We start from the raw sequence: 18,139 nt of genomic DNA, 5'->3' as shown, positions 1-18,139 counted from the left end.
TTGACCTGTACTATAAAACTGCATTGTTTATTGATGTAAAAGTCAAGCTGTAAGATATGTACAATACATTTAAACCATCTATTTGAATGGTATATTGCTATCACAAAAATATTTAACTTCAAATGTACAAATTCATAGCTTTGTACCAACACAACATACAGCACTAGATGAGTGACTTGGATCGGACCAAACGCAGTGTTCAGCCGCTGTAGTGACTGGTTATTCATATAGTAAATTCAACTGCATATCACTGATTGAAAGACACTTGAAAGAATAGTATTAGTAACAGCTGTGAAGTGGCCATCCTGACAGCCTACCTGATTAGTTTGTTGTAGATTTGTGTAAAGATGCATTTCTTAGATATTCAGCAGGAAAGGGGTAACAAGAGGCCAATCTTTGAGAAAAACATTACAGTAAAAGTAACATGTATTCAACATGCCAGAGCTACAGTGGTGGGCCTATTCAGTGTTGCTCTCCTGGATCTCAAATGTAACCACTAATGGGGATGCTCTGAAAAGACCCTCGGCACTCAACAAAATGTGACCTAAAAACCTGAATGTTGCTATTTCTCTTCTACACAGAGACAATGCTGTGAAGAACACAAGTGCTTGAAACCATTTCCAAGACAGTAAATTCATAAATTGCTTGCTCTTACCATAAAACACCAAGAGTACTGCACGCAGCAGCCCGTAGGAATGTTAACAATAAAACCAAACCCATCTTTATTAAAAATATTTATCTCTGCTTAAAACAAAAAGTTGCACTTGGAGATGGGCGTTCGGACTGTCTCCAGCCCCAACTCCCCTGGGTCACCTAAGCCTTGTACACACTGCAGGCCTTAATGCTCAAATCAGGGTTTTTTAAATCCATTTTGGAATACTGACTGTCCAAACATCAAGTTACCAAATCAGATTAGTTTGTGTTCAGACAGCAGTCATTTGCTGACATGGCTGTGCTAGTTGTCATAGTAACAACAGGTGTGTGTGCAGTGGTGTAGGCTGATTGGTGGTGGTGTTTGTGCTTTCCATCACTCAGAAGTTATGTAGCAGGCTAAGGTGACGACTCCTGCCATGGACGTTTCCCAGTTGCTTTGAAAGTTCAAAATCAAAGTAATTTTAAACAATTAACAAGCTAGTTAGCTACCACGTTCTTGTCAGAGTAGCTAGCAAGCATCAAGAGATGCCAAATAACAGTCTAAAAACACCTTCAGGGCAAATAAATCAGATTTCACCGTTCAAACACGTCAGATGGCCAGGAATCAGATTTGTATCTGACTTCAAACCACCTATGAAGATGGTTTGAAATGTGGCTAGAAATATCCTAATCCATTTGCTGTTCAGACTGCAGGAAAAAAAAGAACAGATTTGATTTATATATATTATTATATATATTACGAAAATAAAGGATTTGAGTCCCACTGCCAATGTGAACACAGCTTTAGAGCAGCCTTAGATGCATGTGGCCCCTCCCCCTTGATGTCCCCCGTCGGACAATGTCATTGGATGGCAGGGATGGTGGGCGGGGCAGTCCGGCGCCGACAGTGCAATACGGCGTCATGGATGGTGGGGAAGACCATTTCTGGGGTCGCGACCCCGGTGAAAAACTGCAGGGTGCGGAGTTCAGCCAGCAGAGTTCCTGTTAGGAAACAACACACAGCTGGCAGGTAGGCCTGCATCTGACTGACTAGTGTTATGGTTGCTCAGGCTAGTGTCTTAAACAACCTCTAGTTCAGCTACCCTCAGGTTATTTAATAGTAATCTAGACCAGTATGTTATAACTCACTGCTGCAGCCGGCGATGAAGACACACACATCCACAGCTGCATACTCCTTGATCACCTGCAGAGAGAAAAACTCATGAGAACACCACGAAATGAGGAAGTTGGAAACTTAAGAGGCGATCAGCAGTAACACCAGAGTCCTGTTCAGAAGGGCCCAACATTACAATAGAAATGTCATGAACAAAGCTGACATTACACCCAATTCTACATGACAGAAAGGCATATCTGTTCTGTAATGTTACACTTCTGAACAGACCCCAGTGTTCTGCGAGTCGAGATAAGGTCCCTTACCAACTTGATTGCTTTGGCTCCCACAGAATCGATGAAGTTGACGGGGGTCCAGTCCAGAATGAGGGTGTGGATAGGACAGAGGGGCTCTAGGAACCGGGTCTCCTCAGAGTCTGACTCTGTGTGGCTCTCGGCCACCTGCCCGTTCCCCTGCACCTCCAAGTGGTTCTGGGAGCTGCCCCCTGCCACCACTTTGTGAGTGACGCCCAGCTCCACATCCTGGCCCAATCACAAGACGACCGAAATTGTATCAGCCAATCATAAAGGAGAATGAAGGAAACCAATATCTTGTCTGCCAATCACACAGTAGAATGAACGAGACCAATAGTGTTAGCCAATCACACAGTAGAATGAAGGAGACCAATAGTGTTAGCCAATCACACAGTAGAATGAAGGAGACCAAAATTGTACCAGGCAATCACACCTCTTTTGGCTTCAAACCAACCACAACAACGCTAACAGCAAAATCCTCTTAGAAAATGACTACATGAAGGCCTTCAATTCTGCCCGTCTGTCTGGTGTTCTGGTTACAGTGTCAATATGTGGCGTGTTTCAACAAGAAGCAGGGGAAGTAAACCAAAGCGATATTGTGAGTGACAGAGTAGAAAAATCCCATATTGAATGGGCTCACCAGTTTGACGACAGCACTCATTTTTCGTGGTGACTTGTGGTTTTGGCTCTCCCTCTCTGCGCTCTCCTTCTTGAGTTTTCTTTTTCGGGCTTTCCGTATAGCCTGGAGATGTACGGGGTCCACTCCTGTCTGTACACATGTTTAAATATGACGAGACAGGATGGGCCAAGCTGGTTTTTTCCAATGCAAGGATCCCTCACTGAACTGTAGTGTAGCTACAGTCTACAGGAGAGATGGACTAGTTTGCTAGGCCTAAAGTGCTTAACCCGTAACATAGTCGGACAAAAATTAAAACTTATGCAACTCTGCATATTCCACACACAGAAACACACACGGCAGCTGAGATTACCTTCTCTTTGAGGGCGTTCAAATAAAGGTCACTGTTTGCAAAGTAGATTGAAGAGTTTGAGTGGAAAATCTTAATCCCTGTGCATTCAGCTGCCTGGAACAGAGGCAGAATCACAGGTCTCACTCCTCATCCAACACCATGTACTTTCTCATTATATCCAAGGGTAGTTACAGGCACTAAAAAGTTCATTTATAAAAACCTTGTCCACCATTACAATTTTGTTGTGCCAAACTATCGCTAGGCAATTGTTTAATACTTTAATGAGACCTAGCTTTTTAGTGCCTGCAACTAAGACCATATAGAGTTGCTCATTATCACAAAATGACACAATATTACTTTTTCATATTCATCCACGTCACAGTACAGGCCTGTGTCCAGGACCTGTCCCAGGATCACACTCTTTGGGCTGTGGAGAAGAAGGGGGCAAGAGATATTGAAACGTTTTATGACCGTTATTTCATACATTTCCATTGAACAGATTAAAACTGAAATGACTCAACCCAAAAATCTAACTTTTTTCCAAATGATATGAAATGGTTACCAGTGATCGTGAAGGGGATATTAAATACTAAACTTGAATATATTTCAGAAGTAGTAGGATGGTTTAGTACCTCTGTGTTCTGTAGATGACACTCAGGATGGCAAATCCTAAGGCCACCAGAAGTCCAAGATCAAGGCCCAACAGCACAGAGGCCACAAAGGCTACCAGCCAGATAGCCTGGAAGACATACAGACCAAAGCAACAATGGTTACAGATCCACAGTATAAGCCTCGTTCCAGATCTCTTTGTGCTGTGTATCCAACTCCTACAGTCACTGTCATGCAATGACCATATATGATCATTTGGTAAGACAGCGCAAACTGATCTGGGACCAGGCTACCATAGCAAACTGATCTGGGACCAGGCTACCATAGCAAACTGATCTGGGACCAGGCTACCATAGCAAACTGATCTGGGACCAGGCTACCATAGCAAACTGATCTGGGACCAGGCTACCATAGCATGACATGACATGTACTGGAGGAATCTGTCCGATTCTGGTGCGATGTGGTCATGGTGCGGTCAGATCATTTAAATTGTTTACATTTTAGTCAATTCAGAAAGTAAACCAAATTCCAAGTTTTCTACATCGAAAAGCATTTAAGATAATTGGAATTTCAGTGTACTTCCTGAAATGACCCTGGGTCAGATGTAATCAGAAGGAGTTGTGTTGCAGTCCAGACTCACCAACTCGATCTTGCTGGTCCTCCACAGGGCAGGGATGTCCCTGAATTGTTTAAACATCCCCAGCAGGTTAACCATGATGATGGCAGCCAGCGCGGTCTGAAAGGACAGGGGGGGGGTAAACCAGGGTTGAGTTGGGGTGAATTACCATTCAAAACAATAAGATTGGACATTTCAATGCAAATATTTATTATATAGGCTACTGTAATAGCGATTCAAATTCCAACATCAATGTGACTTTTTAATTGGTTGACATTTTGCAAGGGATATATTAAATAAAGCTAGTGCCTCTGACAGGACTGTTTCCCTTCCTCATTCTTCCTTAGCCGTCTCATAGAACACCTGCTGTGGGTGGAGTTGGTCGGTAACAGTGACACCCACCTGTGGCAGAGGCTGGAAGACAAAACCAATGGCCACCACCACCAGCAACACCACCATAGACGCCAACAGACCCGCAATCTGCAAAGACACACACAGAGAGATAAGGTACGTTAACACACCTATCATTTAGCCTTCCTTGAGTCTGCACAGAAGCGTCTGTGGTTGATCTAATCTTTATGGCTTCACGGCGCCAATTTAGCTCCCGTTATGAGGTGACACATGTAATGAAAGGACAACTGTGTCATGTTAATGGCCATACACTCAGTGTGGGCCCAGCAAACAGGATGGGTGTGTGTGTCACTGTATCAAATCTAATTTTATTTGTCACATGTGCCGAATACAGTAGGTGTAGACTTTACAGAGAAATGCTTACTTACAAGCCCTTAAAAGTAACAATTAAAGAGCAGCAGTAAAATAACAATAGCGAGGCTATATACAGGGGTAACGGTACAGAGTCAATGTGCGGGGGCACCGGTTAGTCAAGGTAATATGTACATGTAGGTAGAGTTATTAAAGTGACCATGCATCTATGTATGTGTGTGTTACCTGCGTATTGCCCCCAGTGCTCTCCTGCACCAGACTGCGGGACATGGAACAGGTGATGGCGAAGGTGTGGAAGAAGGAGCTGACAAAGTTACACAGACCCAGGGCAATCAGCTCCTACAGGGCAACACAGAGCCAACGGGTTACACTCTGGGGTAAAGTATCCCATAGGTACAGATCTAGGATCAGCTCCTACAGGGCAACACAGAGCCAACGGGTTAGACTCTGGGGTAAAGTATCCCATAGGTACAGATCTAGGATCAGCCCCTACAGGGAAACACAGAGCCAACGGGTTAGACCCTGGGGTAAAGTATCCCATAGGTACAGATCTGGGATCAGCTTCCCCCCCCAATCCTAACCTTAACCATTAGTGGGGGAAATGCTATGACGTTCTTTGACATCTCCACTCTCCAAGGCTATAATGGCTACAGTACTGTGGAGAAACTGACCTGGTTACCATCCACACTGTAGCCGTGTTTCAGAGCAAAGATCTTGGCCAGAGAGATTCCCATGGAGAAGCCCACCACCGCTATGGCGATAGAATCCGTTACCAAGTTGGGCAACAGAGAGAAGTCTGGGATTGCAGGTGGAAGCAGCCTGGAAACAAATAAATATTGTCTGAAAAGTTGACTGAATAGTAACTACTGTTTGTACAGTACATGTCTTCTGATGCTGTTACTTGTGCATTTTGACTCACTAAACACTTTTTGGACCATAATATGCCACCGATACCTTTTCCCACTATAGAGCTGACCTGAACCGTACTGGCTTGGATATTGGGTTCTCACAATGTGCTTTTCAGGTTCTAGTAACCATGTAGGATGCATACAGTAACCCGTTTGGTTTGGCTGGGTCGAAGGCCAGTTCAGTACAGCTTGGTTTGGATCGGCCCAGTAGTATGAAAAGTCCTTCTCTTACCCGGATGGAATTGTCCTGACCACGTCCACTTGGTAGTTCTCTGACAGACTGAGACCATAGGAGATCCCCGTTGAGACCATGACCACAATGATCTCTCCAGGGATGGGCACAGGCAGCTTCTTCTTGAAGCGCTCGTTGAGGTCCTTCACGCAGTAGAGGACCACCATGCAGACCACGCCCACAATCAACGTGGTCACGTTGGTGCTGGTGATGTCACTGAACACGGCTGTAACACTCTGGGAGGAGAGAGGGGGTGTGAGAGACCTGGGAGTGTGTCCGTGTCCCCGAGAGCATTACATAAAACTCACAATCTATATTTATCAAGAATTAATCATTTGTCGATTTATAACTAAATCATGCAGGCTTGTAAACTAGGCCTAATACCCATTTATTACAGCAGAGTACATCCACGGACTCCTATAATGTGGATGACTTTCCTGTCTGCTGCCATTTAAAAATTAACCACTCCATTCCTCATGCAGGGGCCCCCATCCAGCGGCAGAGGCCCCTGAGAAGCCCCGTCAGTGACTCACATTAAGAGCGGACAGGGGCCCACTGAAGCGCGGGGTCTGGATGCCCAGCAGGTATTTAAGCTGAGAGATGAAGACGTGGACGGCCGCGGCCGTGGTGAATCCGCGTACCAGGGGCTCCGTGAGGTAGATGGCCACAAAGCCAAACCGCAACAACCCCAGGACCAGCTGGGGGGAAAGGAAAGAAAGAGACAGAGAGAGAGAGAGCGAGAGAGAAAGACAAACAAGGGGAGAGTAGATGATGACGATTTACTTGCATAATAAATGTCAACATAGATAAAGTATGTTGACATTAGGTCAACTAAGTTGCGGTCCTGTGGATCCCACTATGGCTGAGTAAACAGTGAGCGCTGAGCAACCTGTTGAAACCAAAAACCCCAAGGTTATGGGATGATCCTTATCTTCAGCATGAAAACTTTGACCTCTTATTGAGAGACTGACTAGTGGTGGGGAAGCTAGTGGCAACATGGAATAATCAGTGGTCTCATGCCAGCAGAGAGGATGCTGGGTTATTTGAGGGGAGGTGGAAGAGGGGAGTGTAACCCACCTGTATGACTCCCACCAGGGTGGTGAGGACTACGGCTACGTGGACCCTCCTGGCATCACGGGCCTCTGTGTCAATGAAGACGGTGGTGTTGGTGGAGGTACCATTCAGGGCCTGGATGGTGAACATGGAGTCAGGGGCCTCCCTCACCACCACTCCTCCAATCATCAGGCTGATCACCGCAAACGTGCCTGCAGAGAGCACAGCCACAGCCTTAAAATTAGGGGTGTCAAACTCAACTCCTGGAGGGCTGAATGTTAGCTGTTTTTGCTATTTCCTTTCAATTTGTGGTAGCAGGCTGCCTAATGGTTCAGAGCATTATGACACTAACCAAAATGTCGCTGGTACAAAATCACAGAGCCGACTAGGTGAAAAGTCTGTCAATGTGCTCTTGAGCAAGGCACTTAACCCCTAATTAAGCGCGCCTGCTAAATGACTCAAATGTAAATGCAGAATGTGTCCAATTAAGAAGTAGACAGCCAGGGAGTTCCTTACTAATTAGTGACCTTAACTGACCAATGAAGAACAGGAGAGGAGCGAAAAGCAACCGACACTCGGCCCCCTGGGGGTTAATGGTTTAGGGGTATGGGCTTTTAAGGGACAGGGTTTAGGAGTTATAGGGTTCAGGGACACAGACAAAGGGCTTAACACCTGGCAGCTTATTATTGATACTGAATATGATGACATCACTCTGAAATAAAACAGAATAATAGAAGTATAAATGAATTGAATGAAATGAACTATGATCTACTCTCTCTTCAGCGGGTTGAGTCTGACTGACCATTGCCTCATCCTGTATGGCTCAATTGGTAGAGCATGCACCGCCAAAATTGTGGGTTCGATTCCCGGGGCCACACACACGACTGTAAGTCGCGTTGGATAAAAAGCGTCTGTTAAATGGCATATATTATTATTTCATGACATTGACTCATACAACAGTTTGACTTGGTAGCTTTGGCACTCCCCCTAGGTCAAATAATTATCACAGCACTCCCCATTCCCCTCGAGGTTATCAGTCAGTCTCCAAGGTGCCAGGTTCTTTATCAGTAATGGTTTAATAGAGAGGGGAGACATCAGTGCCACACCAGTGCAAACAGCTGTGAACCCAGTCCAGGCGCCTCTGCAAGTCTCTGTGTCTGGTAAAAGAGGTATGAAGCCATGTAAAAATGAATGTTAAAAAGGTGTTCTCATTTCCAGGTCAGGTTTGCTTGTGTTAGCTCGTTACGTTTGCAACTAGAGATGTTGACACGGGCTTTTGCCCAAGACTTGAACGGGTGCCAAAATATTCCTTCATCCCTGCCTCAGAGTGAGAAGGCAGTCGCAAGTTACTACAGCAACTGCCCTCCTTAAGGCCACAATTTGGGCGGAGGCCATTTTGTTACAACTGCTGCCGCTAACTATTTCCAAGACGGTTTTAGTTCTTCTTTTCTTGTTGAAGTGTTTTATGTGATTCACTGACTCACCGAGTTGTCAAAAGGAGACAAACGTGACGGCTGAAATTGGAGACAAGGCCAATGAATGCCTTGAATGTTCCCATAAATCTAGCCTGTCTATGTGCAACAGATGGAGTCACTATATGCCAAGAGACCTGACCTCACCCAAACTTAACAAGGACACCGATCAATTCCCAAAGTAAACCATTTCAAAACTTGGCTCATTTCCTGAAGTGTCATGAAAAAATAGTTCAGCTATTATTCTGGCCACTTTATCTGTTACTCTTGAACAGATCAATCTCTCAGAGGTAACCCAGACTCTTGATTGACTGGGCTCCCTGGGTGGATGAGAAGGCTGAGTCCCCTATAGCACCATATTACCTTCATAGTGCATTACTGTTGACCCGGGCCCCATAGGGCTCTGACCAACAGTAGAGCACTAAATAGGAAATAGGGTGCTATTTGGAATTCACCTGTTGTTGATGTGGTTTGGAATGGTCAGTCTGTACTTGGCACAGCCACCGGAATACAAAACTCTGGCCAAGAAGTGAAAAGGTCACGGCTGTCCAGGGGTAGAGACCTACAGGAAAACTATGTGAATACAACCAGGACTACTTCATTGGAAATCCCAGTAGGAGTAACATCCATCACCACAGGGAAGCTGCAGGGGTAGTGTTCAGTAGAGCACAAAGTAACAAACCGGTTTGCAAGGGAAAACAAAAACCAATGTTCTTATTAGAGACGTTCGGGTAGTATCTGTACCTCCACGTTTCAAAACATTTACTTAAGCAATAAGGCCCGAGGGGGTGTGGTATATGGTCAATATACCACGGGTAAAGGGCTGTTCTTAGGCACGACTCAACGCGGAGTATACAGCCTGTATACAGCCCGTAGCCCTGGTATATTGGCCATATATCACAAACCCCAGAGGTGCCTCATTGCTATCATAAACTGGTTACCAACGTAATTAGAGCAGTAAAAATAAATGTTTCGTCAAACCTGTGGTATACGGTCTGATATACCACGACTGTCAGCCAATCAGCATTCAGGGCTCGAACCACCCAGTTTATAACACTGAACACGACTCCGCTCCTGGTTAGCCACATTATACAGCTCAAGAGTGTAAAGTGACTTCCTCTGCACTAGTTGGAGCTCCGTCGTCAGGATTGCTCACCTATCGATATGTGTCTAGAGGTCCCAAAGAAGGTGTAGAGCAGGACGGGGTAGAAGGAGGAGTACAGGCCATACACAGGAGGCACGGCAGCCAGCATGGCATAGGCAAGACCTGGGGAGAGAGGACAGGGGGAAGAGATGGAATCATGTTCTACTACCCAGTGCATACACACATTGATACGTCAGTAGCTAAGATGGGGAGAAGTCTGTCCATAATAAAGCACTGCTCTACCTTCTTAACAGCAACGCAGGTCCTACAGGTTCTAGTTTTGTCGCACCTGGACTACTGTACAGTCGTGTGGTCAGGTGCCACAAAGAGGGACTTGTTGTGAAATGTTTTTAAAATTGTACAACTTCCTTAATTTTGATGGACCCCAGGAAGAGTAGCTGCTGCCTTGGCAGGAACTAATGGGGATCCATAATAAATACAGTACCAGTCAAAAGTTAGGACACTTATTAATTCCAGGATTTTGCTTTATTTTTACTATTTTCTACATTGTAGAATAGTGAAGACACACTCTTGGCATCCAGGTGAAGCTGGTTGAGAGAATGCCAAGAGTGTGCAACGCTGTCATCAAGGCAAAGGGTGGCTAGTTTGAAGGATCTCAAATATAAAATATATTTGGATTTGTTTAACACTTTTTTGGTTACGACATGATTCTGTGTTATTTCATAGTTTTGATGTCTTCACTATTATTCTACAATAGTAAAAATAAAGAAAAACCCTAGAATGAGTAGGTGTGTCCAAACTTGACTGGTACTGTATATGCTGAACGAAAATATAAACGCAACATGCAACAATTTCAAAGATGTTGCTGAGTTACAGTTCATATATAAAGAAATCAGTCAATTGAAATAAATATATTAGGCCCTAATCTATGGATTTCATATGACTGGGCAAGGGCGCAGTCCACCCACTGGGGAGCCAGGCCCAGTCAATCAAAATGAGTTTTTCCCCACAAAAAGGGCTTTGTTCCAGACAGAAATACTCCTCAGAAGAATCCGGATGTGAAGGTCCTGGGCTGGTCTGCGGTTGTGAGGCCGGTTGGACTTATTGCCAAATTCTCTAAAATGACGTTGAAAGTGGGTTATGGTAAAAATAATAACATTAACCTCTCTAGGGTATGTGGGACGAAATCGTCCCACCTACTCAACAGCAAGTGGAATCCCGTGGCGCGATATTCAAATACCTTAGAAATGCTATTACTTCAATTTCTCAAACATATGACTATTTTACACCATTTTAAAGACAAGACTCTCGTTAATCTAACCACACTGTCCGATTTCAAAAAGGCTTTACAACGAAAGCAAAACATTAGATTATGTCAGCAGAGTACCCAGCCAGAAATAATCAGACACCCATTTTTCAAGCTAGCATATAATGTCACATAAACCCAAACCACAGCTAAATGCAGCACTAACCTTTGATGATCTTCATCAGATGACACTCCTAGGACATTATGTTATACAATACATGCATGTTTTGTTCAATCAAGTTCATATTTATATCAAAAACCAGCTTTTTACATTAGCATGTGACGTTCAGAACTAACATACCCACCGCAAACTTCCGGTGAATTTACTAAATTACTCACGATAAACGTTCACAAAAAACATAACAATTATTTTAAGAATTATAGATACAGAACTCCTTTATGCAATCGCTATGTCCGATTTTAAAATAGTTTTTCGGCAAAAGCACATTTTGCAATATTCTGAGTAGATAGCTCGCCATCACGGGCTAGCTATTTTGACACCCACCAAGTTTGGCCCTCACCAAACTCCGATTTACTATAAGAAAAATTGGATTACCTTTGCTGTTCTTCGTCAGAATGCACTCCCAGGACTTTTACTTCAATAACAAATGTTGGTTTGGTTCAAAATAATCCATAGTTATGTTCAAATATCCTCTGTTTTGTTCGTGCGTTCAAGACACTATCCGAAGGGTGACGGAAGGGTTACACGCCCGACGCGTTTTGTGACAAAAAAAATCTAAATATTCCATTACCGTACTTCGAAGCATGTCAACCGCTGTTTAAAATCAATTTTTATGCGATTTTTCTCGTAAAAAAGCGATAATATTCCGACCGGGAAACCCTGTTTTCGTTCAAAGACGAAAAAATAAAAATATGGTGTCGGCTCGTGCACGCGCCCCCAGTCTCATTGTTCTCTGATCGACCACTATCCAAATGCGCTACTGTTTTTCAGCCATGGCCTGCAGAGTCATCATTCACCGTTCTGCCGCCTTCTGAGAGCCTATGGGAGCCGTAGGAAGTGTCACGTTACAGCAGAGATCCTCAGTTTTCAATAAAGAGAGTGTAGAAGGCCAAGAAATGGTCAGAGAGGGCACTTCCTGTAAGGAATCTTCTCAGGTTTTTGCCTGCCATATGAGTTCTGTTAAACTCACAGACACCATTCAAACAGTTTTAGAAACTTTAGGGTGTTTTCTATCCAAATCAAACAATTATATGCATATTCTAGTTTCTGGGCAGTAGTAATAACCAGATTAAATCGGGTACGTTTTTTTATCCGGCCGTGCAAATACTGACCCCTACCCTAGAGAGGTTAAATGATCTGGCAACAGCTCGTGGACATTCCTTCAGTCAGCATGCCAATTGCACGCTCCCTCAAAACTTGAGGTATCTGTGGCATTGTGTTGTGTGACAAAACTGCACATTTTATAGTGGCCTTTTGTCCCCAGCACAAGGTGCATCTGTGTAACGATCATGCTGTTTAATCAACTTCTTAATATGCCTCACCTGTCAGTTGGATGGATTATCTAGGCAAAGGAAAAATGCTCACTAACTGGGATGTAAACAAATTTGTGCACAACATTTGAGAGAAATAAGCTTTTTGTGTGTATGGAAAATTGTTGGGATCTTTTATTTCAGCTCATGGAACCAACACTTTACATGTCGTGTTTATATTTTTGTTTAGTATAAAACAATCTCGTCAGAAAGGCAGCATCTGGCATTACCACTTCAACAGTCGTCCCTTATCTCCAAGCAGAAGATGGTGGCCTAGCAGCCTTGTTGTTGGCTCAGCTCATGGCTGGTCTCACCAGTGGTGTGGCGCTTTTCTTTACTGGTTTATACTGACAGATGTATCATTGAATAAAATCATTTTAGAATATGAAGAAAATACATCCTCCAAATGCAACATGTGTATACCTACACGTTGGCTCAAATACATGTATTTTTTTTTTTATTACCCTCAAGCACTAAATTAGATCCTCCTAACGTCAAAATTGTCAGTGATGGTAATAGCCTATCGTGAATGACAATTTGTCATGTTTTACAGGTGACATTCCAAGCTGCATCTGCCAAACCAGACATTTGATCTCTGCGTTGTTAATCCATTTCATGGGAATATGGAGTCTTCTTGAATGATGTGTAACTACTGTTTCGTGAGTGAATTTTAAAGCACATGTTAACAACAAGCCATACCTGTATTTGATTTCAATCAAAGCACAAACTGGTAGGCTATTTATTGGCACGTGTTGTTGAGTTTTAGTCGCTTTAAAAAGGGAAAAAACACAAACATTGAGCACAATCAACAATGATTCAGCTTCGATATAACTTTATTAAAACGAGCACCATTCTGAGAAGTGCCGCCCCTGACTCTAAACCCATTCTGAGAAGTGCAGCAGTATACCCCTGACTCCAACCCCACTGACCTTGAGGTAGCTGCATGACCCCCGTGCTGAGGCCTGAGACCAGGTCCCCAAACAGGTACTCCTTGACAGGGTAGGACGGCAGCCATGTTAAAATGGGCAGGAAGCTCAGAGCAATAGCTTTGGCCCTTTCTGATGAGCAGCTGGGAAGAGAGAGAGTGAGTGAGTAGGTGTGTTTGTGTATGTGTGCTTAATCAGCTTATCTATTAGTGAAGCTTCCTAGCAGCAAGTAAATGGGTGTGTACTTCTACTAGTGTAATACTAGACAAACATTGTCAGATAAAAAAAAATAATAATCTTAACTTCACATAAGCTTTTAGTCGCAACAAATTTCCTGAAACAAGGTATTGCATAATTCCACATCCCAGTCACACACTCAGCAATGTTCTTCAATCCCGGTCATCAAAACACTGATAGGTATGTCTACTGGGCTGGAACAACACTGCGGGTCCCAATAACCAGGATTGAAGAACACAACACTACAGTCTGTTCAGATCTGTAACAGGGTCGTGTTCTTTAGGACCTGTCCAATAAGAACCACAAATGTTTTCCATTTTCTGTTGCAAAACGTTTTGCTACAGTGTGTACTATTAAACACAACCCAGGTCTGTGGACACTAACTCGATGTAGATGCTTACTGGAGCTGCTGTGCCAGTCTCTGCCTGATGGTCTTGGGGCTCCTCTCTCTCGGGTGCAGGAGCTGTGTGTGGAGGTAGGCCTCATCGAACACAGGCCGTTCCACACGGTACATCAGCGGTGGGGGCGCATCCTCGCAGGGCGTTACATGTTGTTCCATAACACAGACAGGACACTGGGCATGTCAGAGAAAGGGGGCGGCTCCTAGCTTAAGTAGGCTCTTTCTCTCTCTCTGTGTGTGGTTCGCTGTCTCCTTTTCCACACGTCCTGCTTCCTCCCGCTGCTCTGCTGAGGGAGGAAGACAAAACAGTCAGTAACTGTTTAGACCAAATGTTTTTGAAGCAAAGCGTTATTTTGACCAAACTCCAGCAGGGTTGAGCACCATGCGGCTGGTAGTTTTCATTAATAGAGTAGCCCTATTTATGGAGATTACAATGCGTTTCTGAATTTTTGGGGGGAGGGGGGCTATCTGGGCTATCTTTTCAAGCAAATATTTTTGAACTGATATCGCAAAATTGTGACCTAATATTAACTTTCTGCTCCATGTGGAAAAAGAAAAACAGGGGTTTATTCACTAGGAACCGAAGGGGAAGAAACAGAAAGTGAACTCCTGAACTTGTCCATTAAGAAACTTGTTTTCGTGGCAAAACGTTCTGTTGCAAATAGTTGTACTACAGTTGGCACTAATGAATACACCCCATGTGTGTTCTACATAAGAAAGTTTCCACTCCAAAATCAATGCAGAGGAAGGTGCCTATTATTTGGGCTAAACAGTCCAAACTACACTTCAGGCTGACTGTAGTAGCCTGGCCTACACAACATGGCAAACCAGAGGATATTGACCTTTCAGGTTGGAAGCTACTTAGAGGAAAGGTCTCCAGCAGCCTTACTAAAAATAGACATCCATATTCTTATCATATACTTTATAGACTTCTGCGGCAATGGTAAACATGATCACATTACTCTTAAATCAGAACAATGTCTAAAGCAGGGCTCTCCAACTGTTGTTCCTGGAGAGCTAACCTCCTGTATAGGCATTCACGTAAAGGTATAGGCTATGACTGACTACTTACTGTAAAATCAGAATATTTAAACAAAAATTAAACATGAGATTAAATATGTTAAACTGAACTTCTGGAACCCTGACAATAAAGACGTGAAGTTATCACAACATGTGTATAGTAACTGGCTGTTCCTCTTGATTTTGTTAGCTGCCTAGCGACTTGTGTCATCACTGACAAAACACAACCACATCCTCAAAATAAAAGGTAGCTAACTAACGTTAGCCACATGTTTTAACCTGAATTGCAGGTTACAGAGGAATGTGTAGCGGAAAAGTGATGGCTATCTACAGAATGAAAAGCGGACATGACAGATGCGAATGAAGGACCATTTCTTACCTTCCCGACCTCACTCTGACGCGATTGACCGAATTCAATTTTAGAAACTGACCGCGCATCTAGGCTCCGGTTACAGTTTAACACCGGGAATGCAGTTTAACAACTGTCGACACTCGACCGGAGGAAGATCACTTGATGGAGTGGGACTCACGTAAACTCTGACGTCACTAAACCAGTGCTCATGGGACTTGTATTTTCTTTCCTACAGTAGTTGGATGATGATAGAAATGTATTCCCCTTTTCTTATTATCGTTATTGGTGCTATCTATATACGTATTATAGTTCTTTGGTTGGTGTTTTTCCGAAGTATATGCATCTACATTTCCAAAATACTCATCTAAATTAGAAAGAAAAATGATACATTGGTTTTGTTTCAGTTTATCATACTACATAATTCCGTGAATGTTATAAACACTGACAATTGCCTTGCAGATACATTTACAAAAAGACAGAAGATCGCTCTCATTCTCCCATGGAATGGTAGTCTGGTCGGCCTGGCCCTATTGATGGTCATTGCTATCCAGTGTCCTTGGGACGTTCCTACCCTAAACCCTAACAACCCAGTCTAACAACCCAGTCTCACAGATTGTGAAATAGACACGAATTGCCTATTGGAAATGTGTGACAGACACACGAAAAAGTACATGTTTTCGTGTGCAGTACACGATTTTGTATACAGTGCATTTCAATCACTGATAAAGACAGTAGGTTACTTAATACAGAAAAGAAAGGCAGGGGCGTATAACGCGAAACTCTAGCAAACCAAAGGTTGTGTGTTCGAATCTCTTCATGGATAACTTTTGCATTTTCGCTACTTTGCAACTACTTTGCATGTTAGCTAACCCTTCCCCTAACCTTAACCCAACTCCAAAACCTAACCCTTTAACTACTTAGCTAGCATATTAACCACCACCTTAACCCCTAACCATGCTAACGTTAGCCACGGCAAATAGGAATTCTTGAAATGTACACGAATGCGTCAAGAAAACAGTGTAATAGACAGGAAATGCGTTGTGATGAAAATCGTGCCTCTGACGAATTTCGAATAAGTCATTTGTGTCTATTTCACAATAAGCTGTGAGAGTGTGTTGAACCTTAACCCTTACCTTAACCATTTTAAATGTCAACTTCAACGGGCTACGGACCCCATACAGATACAAAGGCGCTCTCGAGTGGTCTTCTTGTGTCAAATAAATGTATTCATGAAATATTATTAACGTGCTCAAATAATATTCCGACAGGTGGCGCCATTGTATGCTTTTTACAAGCTCGTGTCTCGGTTCTGCTTGTTTTTTAGCAGGGTACGTCACTAATCACTACATGTCTCAGTTCTGCTTTTTGACATTATATTGCTGGCATTAAATTATAGCTACTTGGTCAAAGGCTTAGGTCACCTATACTGCCTAAAAACTGTACTTTATAAAGTGGCAGGTGGGTCCTGCATTCAAACATATGGTTAGGAAATGGTCATGGATCTAAATGTTGGCTGTGAGTAAACTTGACAACTTCAACCCTTCAAAGTCAATCTTAAATGGCCAATTGGGTGTACCAATTTCACCACCACTACTTTCATTGCTACTACTACTACTTATCAGGCAAAAAATAACAAGTTAGGTTGGCTACATTCATGTATTTTCTCCACTCTACTCTATAGGCTATGAGCATGTCCTACTGAACAGAGGACCCTTTAATCCATAGCCTCTTTACAGAAATAAGACGACCAGACCCAACTTGTCTGGTGCTAGCAGGCAGCCAGCTGGCACTCAAGGGCGACCCCAGAGGAGGGCTACCTGGAAGGCTGCCAGTGACTAAGAGAGTCCCAGGCCTCAAAAGCCTTCTGGACAGGGTCTGTGTAGTGTGATACCCTGGCATAACAGCATTCTCCCTTTACACATCACAGCATTCATTACAGGCCATAAGGTAAAATTATTTGGTCCTTTTTATTTTATTTTGTATCACTTTTTAAAAAAGAATGGTGATCTCAGATGAAGGCACATGGTAATCTGAATTTCCTCACAATTCAAGGCATGAATACTATTCACTGTTCTCTTTTTGTGCATCTGTTTTACTTTGTAATCATATGAGAACATCAATCTCAAAGGAACTGCCTGTCTCAATTCTGCATGTCCAGACAAAGCCATGACCTAAGCAATACTGTCATGTTGAGTCACTCACACTTTGTCAGATTATTTAAAGGCCCATTGCAGTCAAAGTTCAGTTTTCCTATGTTTTGTAGCAATTGTACAACAGCTGATTAACTAACACTGTAAAAGCGTTAAAAAAATCCTGATAGTTGCTGCTTGAAAATCCAATCTACATAGGACCTTCTAATCAGCAGGTTTGCATGGGCGGGAGTTTCGGCTTGCCAGGTGACGTCACCAGGCGGTAATTTGGTTAATACACCATTAACAAAGAGAGTTCCAAACATAGAGATCCTATTAAATTACTAGAGGGGGTCTATGTTATAAACCCTCAAAGTTCCAGAATGGAGTGAAAATGGCAGCCAAATTGGTCAGGGACAAATCCAAACTAGTCTATGAATGGCCGTTGAGGCATAATCCAGATTGTATTTATGCAGAAAAATACATGTAAGGCATGTGATATACCCGAAATTGTGCATTAAAATATTGTCAGAT

The 18,139-nt window shown here is 43.3% G+C and overlaps 1 protein-coding gene across 4 annotated transcripts; it reads right to left on the bottom strand.

The window, feature by feature from the left end:
• Positions 1–8: 8 nt before the first annotated feature.
• slc26a5 (solute carrier family 26 member 5) lies at positions 9–16,731 on the bottom strand. 4 transcript variants are annotated; one of them, XM_014208786.3, is made up of 18 exons: positions 16,610–16,731; positions 14,106–14,391; positions 13,471–13,610; positions 9,796–9,906; positions 7,192–7,379; positions 6,648–6,812; positions 6,115–6,350; positions 5,646–5,793; positions 5,200–5,313; positions 4,654–4,731; positions 4,276–4,371; positions 3,659–3,765; positions 3,384–3,453; positions 3,048–3,140; positions 2,699–2,827; positions 2,071–2,286; positions 1,783–1,837; positions 9–1,635 (listed from the first exon to the last, which is right to left on the bottom strand). In XM_014208786.3, the coding sequence occupies exons 2-18, from the start codon at positions 14,261–14,263 to the stop codon at positions 1,496–1,498; spliced, it is 2,244 nt and encodes a 747-aa protein (XP_014064261.2). In that variant the 5' UTR covers positions 14,264–14,391; positions 16,610–16,731; the 3' UTR covers positions 9–1,495. The 4 variants fall into 4 exon arrangements, with proteins under 4 accessions (XP_014064261.2, XP_014064263.2, XP_014064262.2 ...); XM_014208788.3 differs by having other exon boundaries at positions 14,106–14,388; positions 16,610–16,725; XM_014208787.3 differs by lacking the exon at positions 16,610–16,731 and adding an exon at positions 15,504–15,659 and having other exon boundaries at positions 14,106–14,388.
• Between the last annotated feature and the right edge of the window lie 1,408 nt (positions 16,732–18,139).

The sequence above is a fragment of the Salmo salar genome, chromosome 07 (genome assembly GCF_965601325.2).
Source record: "Salmo salar chromosome 07, fSalSal1, whole genome shotgun sequence".
NCBI lineage: Eukaryota > Metazoa > Chordata > Actinopteri > Salmoniformes > Salmonidae > Salmo > Salmo salar.
This window is presented reverse-complemented; position numbering and strand designations above follow the sequence as displayed.

Excerpts from the sequence above, each read along its gene's own strand:
- slc26a5 (XM_014208786.3), bottom strand. The coding sequence starts at position 14,263 with ATGGAACAACATGTAACGCCCTGCGAGGATGCGCCCCCACCGCTGATG. Across the intron at positions 6,351-6,647 it reads GGCCCCTGTCCGCTCTTAAT|AGTGTTACAGCCGTGTTCAG; the intron begins GTGAGTCACTGA and ends CTCTCCTCCCAG. Across the intron at positions 4,732-5,199 it reads GCACTGGGGGCAATACGCAG|ATTGCGGGTCTGTTGGCGTC; the intron begins GTAACACACACA and ends GTGTCTTTGCAG.